The sequence below is a fragment of the Mustela putorius genome, unplaced genomic scaffold, assembly GCF_011764305.1.
Source record: "Mustela putorius furo isolate JIRA1106 unplaced genomic scaffold, ASM1176430v1.1 tig00000095_pilon_pilon_pilon, whole genome shotgun sequence".
NCBI classification, from domain to species: domain Eukaryota; kingdom Metazoa; phylum Chordata; class Mammalia; order Carnivora; family Mustelidae; genus Mustela; species Mustela putorius.
In genome coordinates, this window is record NW_025421280.1 from 23,211,851 (window position 1) to 23,223,997 (window position 12,147).

At 42.0% G+C, this 12,147-nt stretch overlaps 1 protein-coding gene across 1 annotated transcript; it reads right to left on the minus strand.

Moving 5' to 3' along the window:
• FBXW12 (F-box and WD repeat domain containing 12) lies at positions 1–11,456 on the minus strand. The gene is made up of 6 exons (XM_013060762.2): positions 10,803–11,456; positions 10,074–10,232; positions 8,901–9,111; positions 8,270–8,448; positions 8,066–8,199; positions 1–708 (listed from the first exon to the last, which is right to left on the minus strand). The coding sequence occupies exons 1-6, from the start codon at positions 11,004–11,006 to the stop codon at positions 609–611; spliced, it is 987 nt and encodes a 328-aa protein (XP_012916216.2). The 5' UTR covers positions 11,007–11,456; the 3' UTR covers positions 1–608.
• Between the last annotated feature and the right edge of the window lie 691 nt (positions 11,457–12,147).

A 12,147-nucleotide genomic window follows, 5' to 3' on the forward strand; every position in this document is an offset into this window, starting at 1 on the left:
CTGGGATCATGACCTGAGCCGAAGGCAGTTGTACAACCAACTGAGCGACCCAGGCATCCCTACCATCCATATCCTGAGTTGTTTCTAGCTACCGTTGAGTATCGACATCTATGCTTTTCTAATACATTTATGTTTTGCTTACATTTTAGAGAACATGGACTAATACAGATGACCTTCACTTTTACTATATATATATATTTTTTTTTTTTAAGAAGACTCCACGCCCATGGGGCTTGAACTCACAACCCTGAGATCAGGAGTTGCATGCTCTGCCGACTGAGTCAGGTGCCCCAGGTGCCCTCACTTTTAAACCTGCCTCAATCTGAAGACATACTACCCCACCATCCCCCATATAAGCTCCTTTTGAATTGACTTGTGACCAGTTATATTTTACTCCCCTAGTATTCTATACTCTCCCTGCTAGCAAGGACAGAGGATAGGTTGCTCTGCCTTCTGTATAGTGCATTTATTACAGTGTCTGATTTACTGTAGGTAGTTAAAATCACTTCTTTCCTAAGATCACTAAACAGTCATTCTCGGTTTACAAACAGAATTCTCTTTACTACATTGAGAGAGATGATGTGAGGTTAATTCCATTAGTTTCCACATTACATACGCAAGGAATACATCACCAGAATGCTGGATTCACGAAGTCTTGACACCACACATACAATGCTCATGTTATCGCATATTGCTTTGGAGACATAGCTGCCAACAGGAAAAGACAAGATCATCAGTGGACAAGTGGGAAAGTAGTTATATCCATTGCTGATACTACTAAATGTGAACCTGACACAGATACGGATATTCTTCCCAAATCAATTGGTCCTCTGATCGCTGAAGTTATTCTGTGCAGTCAAAACCAAATCTAAGATCTGACAGTTACGGTGATTTTTTAAAAAAATATTTTATTTGACAGAGAGAGAATCACAAGTAGACAGAGAGGCAAGCAGAGAGGGGGAAGCAGACTCCCTGCTGAGCAGAGAGCCTGATGCAGGGCTTGATCCCAGGACCCTGAGCCAAAGGCAGAGGCTTAAGCCACTGAGCCACCCAGGCGCCCCAGTTATGGTGATTATTAATTGCAAGTGTTGGGATCCCAACCTGCTTTAGATAACACTGCCAGAATTCTCAAGATAATAGCAAATCAGAGATATTATTTAGTAATGATGAGAGAATATTTTTAAAGGTTTTTTAAAAATTATTATTCATTGGAGAGTGCTAGCAAGGGTACGAGCAGGGGGAGGGGAGAGGAAGAGGGAGAAACAGACTCCCCGCTGAGCAGGGAGACCCATACAGGGCTCAATCCCAGGGCCCCAAGATCATGACCTGAGTGCATGTAGATGCTTAACTAACAGATACCCAGGCACCCTCAGAGAATATTTTTGTTTTTTAAAGATTTTATTTATTTATTTTTATTTTATTTTTTTTTTAATTTTAATTTTTTATTTTTATAAACACCCTCAGAGAATATTTTAAAATAGAATTCTGTTCCCTTTGCCGATACCTGCCCTCTCAGGTAAGTACTAAAAGAGGCCATGCCTCCCGCCCCACGGGGGTGATGTCGAGATTGTGGGGCATGGCCCTGTCAACCATTCTCATCCTGTACTAATGAGGTGATACTCCGACCCCTCTTCTCCAGGAGAAACTGGGCGGAGGCAGGGGATAAGAGTTCTGTTGACCATCCCTGCCTTGCACTAACCCAAGCAAGGCTAGTGCCTTTACCCCTCTCCTGCAAAGATTGAGGTAGAGCCTTATTGCCCATCTCCTCCCCTGCACTAAGGTGAGTAGAGGTGGCCCTCCTTCCTCTTGCCTTCAAGCCCCACAGAGAAAAGTAATAGCTAAAAACTCCTCAAATTTGGTAAACCTATAGAGCAAAAAAAGTTAGGTGAGATCTAAAGACTAACAATAACTTGAGATTTCCTCCTTGGATGGCCAGCAAGAACATCTCAAATGAAAGCCCTTACTCCCCTCACTGTTCTTCTCCTCCTCCTTGTAACCTCAGCCATCCAGTCAGGCATGACTACTAAAGGGAGTGCTCCCACAGATGGTACACCGACCACCACCACCACACCAACTCCACCTACTCCTCCAGTTTCTGTGTCAAGTATAGTTAGAGCCTCCACTGTCACGACTATAGAAAGCAAACCAAGCACAGTTGCAAAAACATCACCTAGAGCTACCATGAACATCACCTCACCTGTAAGTGGGAACTGGAGCACAATGGTTCCTTTTCCAAAAACACAAAAGACTAAAAGTCACTTGAAATCAGCCCGAGAAAAGTGACACTTATCTATAGAAGAACAACACTTTGAAAAACAGATCTCTCATTGGATACCATAGAAGCCAGAAGGAAATATAACAACATTTCCCAAATGCTGAAATAAGTTAATTACACCTGAGGAAAGACAGATCTGTGCACCATATGCATAAAAATCACAAGCCAATTAGATGTTGTCTATAAGAAACTTATTTCCGCTATAATGATATAAGTAGACTGGAAGTAAAGAAATGGAAAACAATGTCACATACAGACATTAATCGAGAGAGTAGGAGTAGCTAAGTTAATAACAAAATAGATCTCAAAGCAAAGAAAATTGCCAAGGACAAGGAGAGACACTACACAAACATAAGAGGGCCAACTAAGCAAGAAGACGTAATAGTACTAAATGTATATATACCAAGTAACAGAGCTGCAAAAATACATGAAATAAAAACTGATGGAGTTTAAAGGAAAAAAAGATCCATATTTATAATCAAAAAATTTTACTATCTTCTCTCATAACTGATAGAACCACTAGATCAATAATCAGGAGGGGTATGGAGGAACTGAAACAGATAAGACAATGTCATTGGCAATTACAGAACATTCTACCCAACAAGAGCAGAGTACACATTCTTTTCAGGCACAAATCAAATATTCACCAACATACACCATTCCCTGGTCATAAAGCAAAGTTTGACAGACATAGAAGAAAAAAAACAATTGTGGAGTGTGCTCTCTATAAGTGATTTAAACTAGAAATAAAAAATATAGCAATAAAATATACAAATACTTGAGAAATAAACATAAACATACTTTTGAATAATCCATGGGTCTTTATTCCTGAAACTAATATTACATTATATGTTGACTAACTGGAATTTTTAAAAATAGATTTAATTTTTTATCTGACAGACAGATCACAAGTAGGCAGAGAGGCAGGCAGAGAGAGAAGGGGAAGCAGGCTCCCTACCGAGCACAGAGCCCGATGTGGGACTCGATCCCAGGACCCTGGGATCATGACCTGAGCCAAAGGCAGTGGCTTTAACTCACTGAGTCACCCAGGTGCCCCTTGACTAACTAGAATTTAAATAAAAACTGGAAAACAGTCAATCCATGGGTCAAAAGGGGAAAGGGAATTTTAAAAAGTATATGGAACTGAGTAAAAATGAAAATACAATCAGTTGAAATTTGTAAGTTGCAGCCAAAGCAGTGCTTAGTGAGGAATTTAGAGCATCAAATGCTAATATTTAAAAAGAGAGGTCTTGGGACACCTGGGTGACCAATTCTTGGTTTTGGCTCTGGTTGTGATCTCAGGGTTGTGGGAGGGGGCCTGTGTTGGCCTCCATACTCAGCAGGGGGTCTGCTTGAGATTCTCTCCCTCTTTTTTCCCCTCTGTGCCTCCCATAGCTCACTCACACATTCTCAAATCTTAAAAAAAAAAAAAAAAGATCTCAAAGCAATAATCTAAAGTTTCTACCTCAAAAATTAGAAAAACAAACCAAAACAAAAAAGAAAATTAAAGAGTAGATAGAGATGAAACAGAAAAAAAAAAGACAAAACAAAAAAGCTATTTCTTTGAAGAGATAATTAAAGTTGATAAATCTCTATTAAGACCAACAAAGGGGGCACCTGGGTGGCTCAATTGGTTAAACATCTGCCTTCATCTCAGGTCATGATACCTGAGTCCTGGAATTGAGCCTCACATCAAGTTCCCTGCTCAGTGGGGAGCCTGCTTCTCCCTCTTCTCATGCTCTCTCTCTCAAATAAAACCATATATATATGGTTTTATATTATATATATATTTATCTTTAAATATATATATCTATATATTGATATATAGATATATAGATATATGGGGTGTGTGTGTGTGTGTATAAGACTGACAAAGAAAAAAGAAAAGAAATTACCAGTATCAGGAGTGAAGGAGTTGAAATCTACAGATATGTAAAAGACTAAAAGGAAAAAGTTAGATGAAATGACTAACAAGTTAGATGAAATGACTAATTACTGGAAAACCACAAACTACCAGAATGGTATCATCTATCATCTGAATGGTACTATAACCATTAAAGAATTCACAGTTGGAGCACCTGGTTGGCTCAGTCAGTTGAGCATCTGCCTTCCACTTAGGTCTTGATCCCAGGGTCCTGGGATCCAGTCCCGAGTTGGACTCCCTGCTTGATGGGAAGTCTGCTTTTCTGGCTGCCCCAATCCCCTGCCTGCGCACATGTGTGCACTCTCTCTCACACACATACATGCTGGTCATGTATGCTCTCAAATAAATAGAATCTTTATAAAAATTCTTTTAAAAAAAAGAATTCATGGTTATGGGGCACCTGGGTGGCTCAGTCAGTTAAGCACTTAAGCATCTGCCTTCGTCTCAGGTCCTGGTTCCCAGGGTCCTGGGATCTAACACTGCATTAGGCTCCCTGCTCCACGGAAAGTTCGTTTCCCCCTCTCCACCCCCCATGCATGGGTTCTCTAATCAGAATCTTAAAAAGAAAAAAATCAATCACTGTAATTTGTCTTGTTAACAATCTAAAAATGAAAAATCATATGCTCAGGAATTGGTGCAGGAAAACCATTGGCAAAATTAAACATCTACTCATGATAAAAACCCTAAACACAAAAGAGCTAGAATGGGACTTCCTCAACCTAATAAACGGTAACTACAAGAACATACAGTGAATTTCATAATTGTGAAAGACGCAACACTTTTCTATCAAAGTCAAGGAATCTGCTCTCCACTCCAATGTTGTTACTGGAGAGTTTTTTGTTTTTTGTTTTTTAAAGTAAACTCTACATTCAACATGGGGCTTGAACTCATGATCCCAGGTTTAAGAGCTACATGCTCTATCAACTAAGTCAACCAGGCACCCCTTGTTATTGAAAGTTCTATCCAATGCAGTAAGTCAAGAACAAGGACTAAAAGACATACGGATTGGAAAACAAAGGGAAAAAATCTGTCTATTGACAGACGACATGATTGTATACATGGAAAGTCACAAAATATCTACAGATTAATAAGAGCTATTTGAATAATAGTTTAACAAGGTTGTAGGATATAAAATTAGTATTTCAAAAGCCAATCATTTCTACATACTATTAGTGAAAAATTGAAAACTGAAGATATTACTGTTACAGTAGCACTCAAACCACTAAATACTTATAGTCTTACAAAACATTTGCAAAAGCTGTATCCTGAAAACTACAAAACACTTGATAAAATAAGGAAGACCTAAATAAATTGAAGAGACATAAGGTTCATGGATAGGAAGACTGTAAAATTTTAGACCCCCGCCTAAAATTTATAGATCCAATAGAATTCCAGTATGAACTCCAGCAGAATTTTTGTGTTTCTGAGTAGAATTCTGATTTTTTGATATATTTAATCTCTACACCCAATGTGGGGCTCAAAACCTGGTATTAAGAGTTGCATGCTCTTCCGACTGAGCCAGCCAGGAGCCCTTAATTCTGTTTTTTAAATTCCCTTAAGTAATCTCTATAACGAGTGTGGGACTCAACCTCACTACCCAAGATCAAGAGATACATGCTCCAAAGACTGAGCCAGCCAGGGGCCCCCCACCAGCAGAATTTTTATAGACATTTACAAAATTATTCTAAAATATATGTAGGGGGAAAAAACACAAAAATATGTTGAAAACAAGGGAAACAGAATAGTCAAAGTAATTTTGCAAAAGAACAAAGTGGAGGACACACATCATCAGATTTTAAAATTTCTATGAAGTTACACTTAAAAGTAGTGTGTTATTAGAGAAAGGATAGACACATAGGTCCTTGGGACAAAAAAATCCCGAAATTAACATATCCATGTTATATAAAATTTACATATATACACATAACATTAATATATATACATATAAAATTAAAACATATGTTATATAACATATATGGTCAATTTTTGGCGAAGATGTAAAGGAAATTCAATGGAGAAAGAACTCTCCCCCCACAAATGGTGCTGAATAATTAAATACCTATGTAAAAAGAAAAAAAAACCTTGATCTAGATCTTACCCTATATAAAATTTAATTTAAAATGGATAATAGACTTAAATGTAAAATCTCAAACTATACAATTTTGACAAAAACAAAGGGGAAAACCTTAGTGACCTCAGGTTAGGCAAAGATTTCCTAGATACACATCCAGAGCCCAATCATTTTAGAAGAAAAATTGGAGATTCAAAATTAAGAACACCCGCTCTTTGAAAGACACTGTTAGAGTAGAAAGACAAACCACAAAATGGGAGAAAATATTTGCAAATCCTTATCTGATAAAAAAATTTATATTCCAAATATATAGATATTAATAAACAACCCAACTAAAAAACATACAAACGATTTGAACAATGCTTCACCAAAGAAGATATGGCAAATAAGCAAATGAAAAGCTGCCTGACATTAGGGAAATAGACAGTACAACTATAATGAGAGCATACTACACACCTATCAGAATGTAAAGTAGTCAACAAAACAAAACCGGAAAAAAAACAAGTAGGAATGAAAAGACAGACAGCCCCTAGGAAAGCGTTTTGCAGTTTCTTATAAGGTCAAACATACCATATGACCCAACAGTTCCCCTCTTAGGTAAATATGGAAACATGTTCATCCCAAGCTACAAACAACATAAATGACCCTTAGCTGGCAAGGTGATGAACTGTGGTCCATCTCTATAATAGGGCCCTCACCACTCAGCAACTAAAGGGAGTGAATTCCTGATACACCACAGGAGCGTGAATCTTGAAAACCACGCTCACCGAGAGAAGCAAGACACAAAGGGATACATACTATATAATTCCATTTACATAAAGGCTTAGAAAATGTAAACTAATTAATAGGGACAGAAAGCAGATCAGTGGTTGCCTGGTGCTGGGGATGGAAGGAGGGACAGTCTGCAACGGAGCCTAAGAAAACTTGGGGGATGATGGAAATATTCTGTGGTTTGATTGTACTTCTGATTAAAAGACTTTATGTTTTTGTCAAAACTCACACTTTGTTGGACAACTGCACTCTGTTTGGGGGAAAGACATAAATTTCTTTATATTGTTAAAAGAAATTAGATGGAGAAAAGACATAATGCTACACAATATGGAACGTGTGATATGAAGGGGAAGTATTTAAAATTACTGAGAGGTGCCTGGGTGGCTCATTCGGCCAAGTATCTGCCTTCGGATCAACGTCATGATCTCAGGATCCTAGGATCGAGCCCCACGTCAGGCTCCCTGCTCAGTTGGGAGCCCACTTCTCCCTCTGCCTCTGCTCCTGCTCATTTTCTCTCCCAAATAAAATCTTTAAAAAAAAAAAAAAAAAAAAAAAAAAAAAAGGAGGCGCCTGGGTGGCTCAGTGGGTTAAGCCTCTGCCTTCAGTTCAGGTCATGATCCCAGAGTCCCGGGATCGAGCCCCACATCAGGCTCTCTGCTTGGCGGGAAGCCCGCTTCCTCCTCTCTCTCTGCTTGCCTCTCTGCCTACTTGTGATCTCCGTCTGTCAAAAAAAATAAAATCTTAAAAAAAAAAAAACAAAACACAAAAAGCAGCAACCCAAATGATGAACTCAAAAAAAGGTATAAACCTTGCAAATAAAGACAGGAAAGCCTTTTGAAATGTACTGCATGGGCTGTGAACCTATCCCAAGAGCTAGCAATTCTCTTTTTGGATCCAAGTTTATTTACACACACACACAAATTTTTTTTTTTTTTTTTAAAACCTCACTTATTAGCCCTTCATTTTTTCATATGGAAGAGTTGGAATCTTTGAGGAAAGCTGAAGTCGCAGAAGCAGGGCTTACCAGCTCGGCGCCGAGTCCCTGCCCACGTGCTCCAGGTGACAGCAGCTCTTGAGGTATGGGTAACGGCCTTCCTCTTCCCACATGTACAAATGCAGAGAGTCATCCATGGACGTGCTGAGGACGTGCACAGAATCCTACAAAGGACACCTGGGATGAGCAGCCCCGAGTCCGAGCGCCGGGCGGTGGGCAGAGGCTCGTACCTACCACCCATAAGTTGCCGATGGTCCTCTGGTGGTCCTCAAATCGCTGCAGCAGGTGGCCACTGATGGTGAAGAGGAACAAGGACGGCCCGCTCTCAAAGACGATCACATTTCCGTCTCCGACTCCCATCCACACAGGACTCTCCATGTGAGGCGGCAACAGGAAAGTTGCAACCTGGTGGGCTGTGTTCATACAAAACACACACACATCCGTGCGGGCGAACTGGGGATCCTGGAGTCCGCACAAGAGCTTTACGCAGAATGCAAACACACACTCCCTCCTTTCAGGGGACCTCAGTCTGCTGAGGAAGATGAAGGGCAGGCTAGTGACAGATACAGGTCATGGACCACAGTAACAGGTGCCCGGACCCCACAACAGGGGGCGGTGGGCAGTAACAGGTCAGGCACAGAGGAGGCTTTGGGATCCAGGCCCTGCAGCAGGATGGGAATCTGAACAGACCTGCCCAAGGGGGTGGAGGGCCTGTGGAACACAGTAGAAGTACGAGCATGGGCAGGAGAGGCCTGCAGGCTCGGCTTAAAGAAATCCCCTGCCCCCTTTCCACAGAATTAAGGCTTCCAAAGAATACACGGGTGGAAGGGTCTAGAAACCGTGTCTCCCATGTGGCACAGCCTACCTTGGATGTCTGTTCTGTCCCCCGTCCTCTCAGCCGTTAGCTCGAAGGTGGTAAATCCGGTCTTTCTGAAAGAGCCTCTTCGATACATCACTGTTATCCTGCTTGTCCTCCTTGGGGCCCAGCAGGCCCTGCAGCACGATGAATACGGGATAGAGACGGACAGAGGGCTTTTGCCTTCTACCGGTTTCAGCAAGCTCTCTGTGAGGAACACCTGGGGAGAGGGTATTGCACATGCGGTTAGATGAAGGGAGAAGTGACAGCAGCGACTCCAGAAAGACCTCCCTGAAAGCCCTTGTTTTGTGGGAGCACCTGGCTGGCTCCGTCAGTAGAGCATGTGACTCCTGATCTCAAGGTCAGGAGTTCAGGCCCCACACTGGACATGGAGCCTACTTAAAAAAAACAAAAAACAGAAACCAAAAAACAAAAAACAACCTTGTTTTGTGGCCAAAGCTTTATTCGGAATCTTAGGAAGCACTGAGTAGCCCCTGCCTGTCTCTGACATCCAAGAACTGGCTTCCTCTTCTGCCTGTCATGGTCACACGGAGAGCAAAGCCACCAAAGCTGTTCTTTCTGGTGTGCTTGGAGCTACAGAATCATCTGGCCACACCGGAGCCCAGATCAAGCTGTCATTGGTTGGATACATTTTTCCCTTCTTGGCAAACTCGTCATGGGCTGTTCGGCTGTTGCTGCCTCCACTCCGCTCCTCGCTCTCTGGTGCGAGGTGTGCATGTGCCACATGGTAAAAATGGTGGACTCAACAGCCACAGACTTTCTCAGAGGGACATCTGTAGGCTGATATGTTCTCATTTACCTCTGGACTTCTTTGTCCCCCTCCAGCCAAGGTGGATAAAAGTAAAGTAAAGGAAAGCTAAAAGGTTACCAAAGATCCTACCTTCTTGAGACCTCTCTCACCTTCCTCTAGCTCTTTGGCGGATTCAGGCTTCATGAGTAAACTTTTATTAACTTATTTTTTTTGCAACCAGACCCTATCACTTCAAAGAACATTGTTTCTTGGCTCCAAAAATGCATTCTACGTGTGATACGGACTTTGAGAGGTGGGAGCACCGTGTGTAGTCCTCCCGGAGTTCCGCAGGTTCTCCAACACCTCCTAAACCCCACTTTGCTCATGCTTGACCCTCTCCTCCCAAAATTAAAGCACAGAGCACCGCTTACCACTGGCAAGATATTCTGATGTGTCCCAGATGCAAAGGTCCATTTCTTGTCGGGAGAGCAGTGTAGGAGGTCAACACTGTATTTGAATGCATTGACTTTAGAGACATGCCTTAGCTCCGGCACGGTCAGTGTGTACAGGTCACCTTCAGAGTTGCCTACCTAAGACCAAAGCACCACCACCACGTCAACAGAAGGAGACAGGAAATCCTAGAGCCCTCAGAAGGCAGCACTGTCAGTTGCAAAACATAACAGTTTCTTTGATCCCATAATGGAAAGGAAAAGCTACCTCAGCATCGTGAGAATGATCCCCAAAAATACAAGTTCCTAAGCCCCACTCTTCTCAAGAATAGTTACTCACAGCACATCAACACTGTTCTTTTTTCACGTCTTCCCAAACCCATGGCTCTCTCCATAATCCCTGCCCAAGGTCAAGTACTGTACAATACACACTTGAAAGAAGAGACATAGATAGGAATCATTCAGGGAGGCTTTTTTTTTCCCTTTTCTGGAAGAATGACTAGGGAAAACATACTTGTGGTAGATCAAAGGCCAAGATGGTAGCAGAGTTTTTATGGCCAATATTCATGGGTATGTTTGGGCTCTCAGGGTTTGTGGTAGGGAGGACTCCAAGAAGACAGACAGTAATGGGACAGTCATGGGGGCACAACAGCTGTCAAGGCAGCGGGCATTTTGTTCTGTGGGCCCTCTCTAGGTGCAGGGCTCACTTACCATCAAGAAGGGGCCATCTTTTGTGAGACAGATTTCCAAGGAAAAACAGGCCTGTGGCATGGTGAGAGTAGCCAGGGCTTCCGCATCCTGACAATTCCACACTTTGACTGTTCCCTCCAAATCTGCAGTGAACGCAAGATGCATCTGAGGGAGGGTCGCCAGATGCGTGATGCTCGACTGCTGGGCGGGGCTGGACCAGATCATAGTGCCCTAGAGAATGAGAGGACACTGTAGGTGTGCAAGGAACTCTTCACACCTACTGGGCTTTCTTTCTGCCAGTGTTTATTTGGAAGTTTCCTCCAGATCCATTTTTTGCTTCTGGCAAAAGAATAAGAAAATTCTAAACATCTTAGTTATTTGAGTAGTAGTGAGCACAGAAAAGGAACATCACAGTACGTTCAAGGCAAGATTTCACTGTGCGATCAATCAGCATAAAGAATGATCAGGCTTCTGAGCTCAAGTGAGTTCTGCCTCTTACTAAAGGTGTTACAATTCAGCAAGTTACTTACCAGTTGTGGCTTCTTACAGGGCTCTCGTATTACATTTCACAGCACATGAAATAGTCTTTTTGAATTCCTTCTGCCTAGGGATGCCAGGGTAGCTCTGTCGGTTAAACATCTGACTCTTGGTTTCAGTTCAAGTCATGATCTCAGGGTTGTGAGATTGAACTCCATGTCAGGCTCCACGCAGAATTTGCTTGGGTTTCTGTCTCCCTCTCCCCCTACTCCAAATATATTTTTTAAAGATTTTATTTCACAGACAGTGATCACAAGTAGGCAGAGAGACAGGCAGAGAGAGAGAGAGAGGAGGAAGGAGGCTCCCCGCTGAGCAGAGAGCCCGATGTGGGACTCGATCCCAGGACTCCAAGATCATGACCTGAGCTGAAGACAGAGGCTTAACCCATGGAGCCAACCAGGCGCCCCCCAAATAAATAATCTTAAAAAAAAAAAAAAAAGAATTCTGCCTAGTCCACAGTAGGAATTCAAAGAATATCAACTCTCATAATTATTATTCCATCATCAATCTTGTACATTGCAGATAAGACAAAAGAAAGTTTCCCTTCTCTTTAGCCTTTAAAAAATTGTTGGGGCGCCTGGGTGGCTCAGTGGGTTAAAGCCTTTGCCTTCAGCTTAGGTCATGATCCCAGGGTCCTGGGACCAAGCCCTGCATGGGGCTCTCTGCTCAGCAGGGAACCTGCTTCCTTTCCTCTGTCTCTGCCTGCCTCTCTGCCTACTTGTGATCTCTGTCAAATAAATAAAATCTTTTAAAAAAATTGTGAAGTATATCAAAAAGAACACAAAAATATATGTAAAATTCAGTTATTACAAATTGATCATATAACTCC

Bases quoted from the DNA above. Each gene is read 5' to 3' on its own strand.
- FBXW12 (XM_013060762.2), bottom strand. From the start codon at position 11,006: ATGATCTGGTCCAGCCCCGCCCAGCAGTCGAGCATCACGCATCTGGCG. The intron at 8,449-8,900 runs GTAGGCTGTGCC...GTATGAACACAG, and splicing joins GGACAGAACAGACATCCAAG to CCCACCAGGTTGCAACTTTC. The intron at 8,200-8,269 runs GTAGGTACGAGC...TGTCCTTTGTAG, and splicing joins CCATCGGCAACTTATGGGTG to GATTCTGTGCACGTCCTCAG.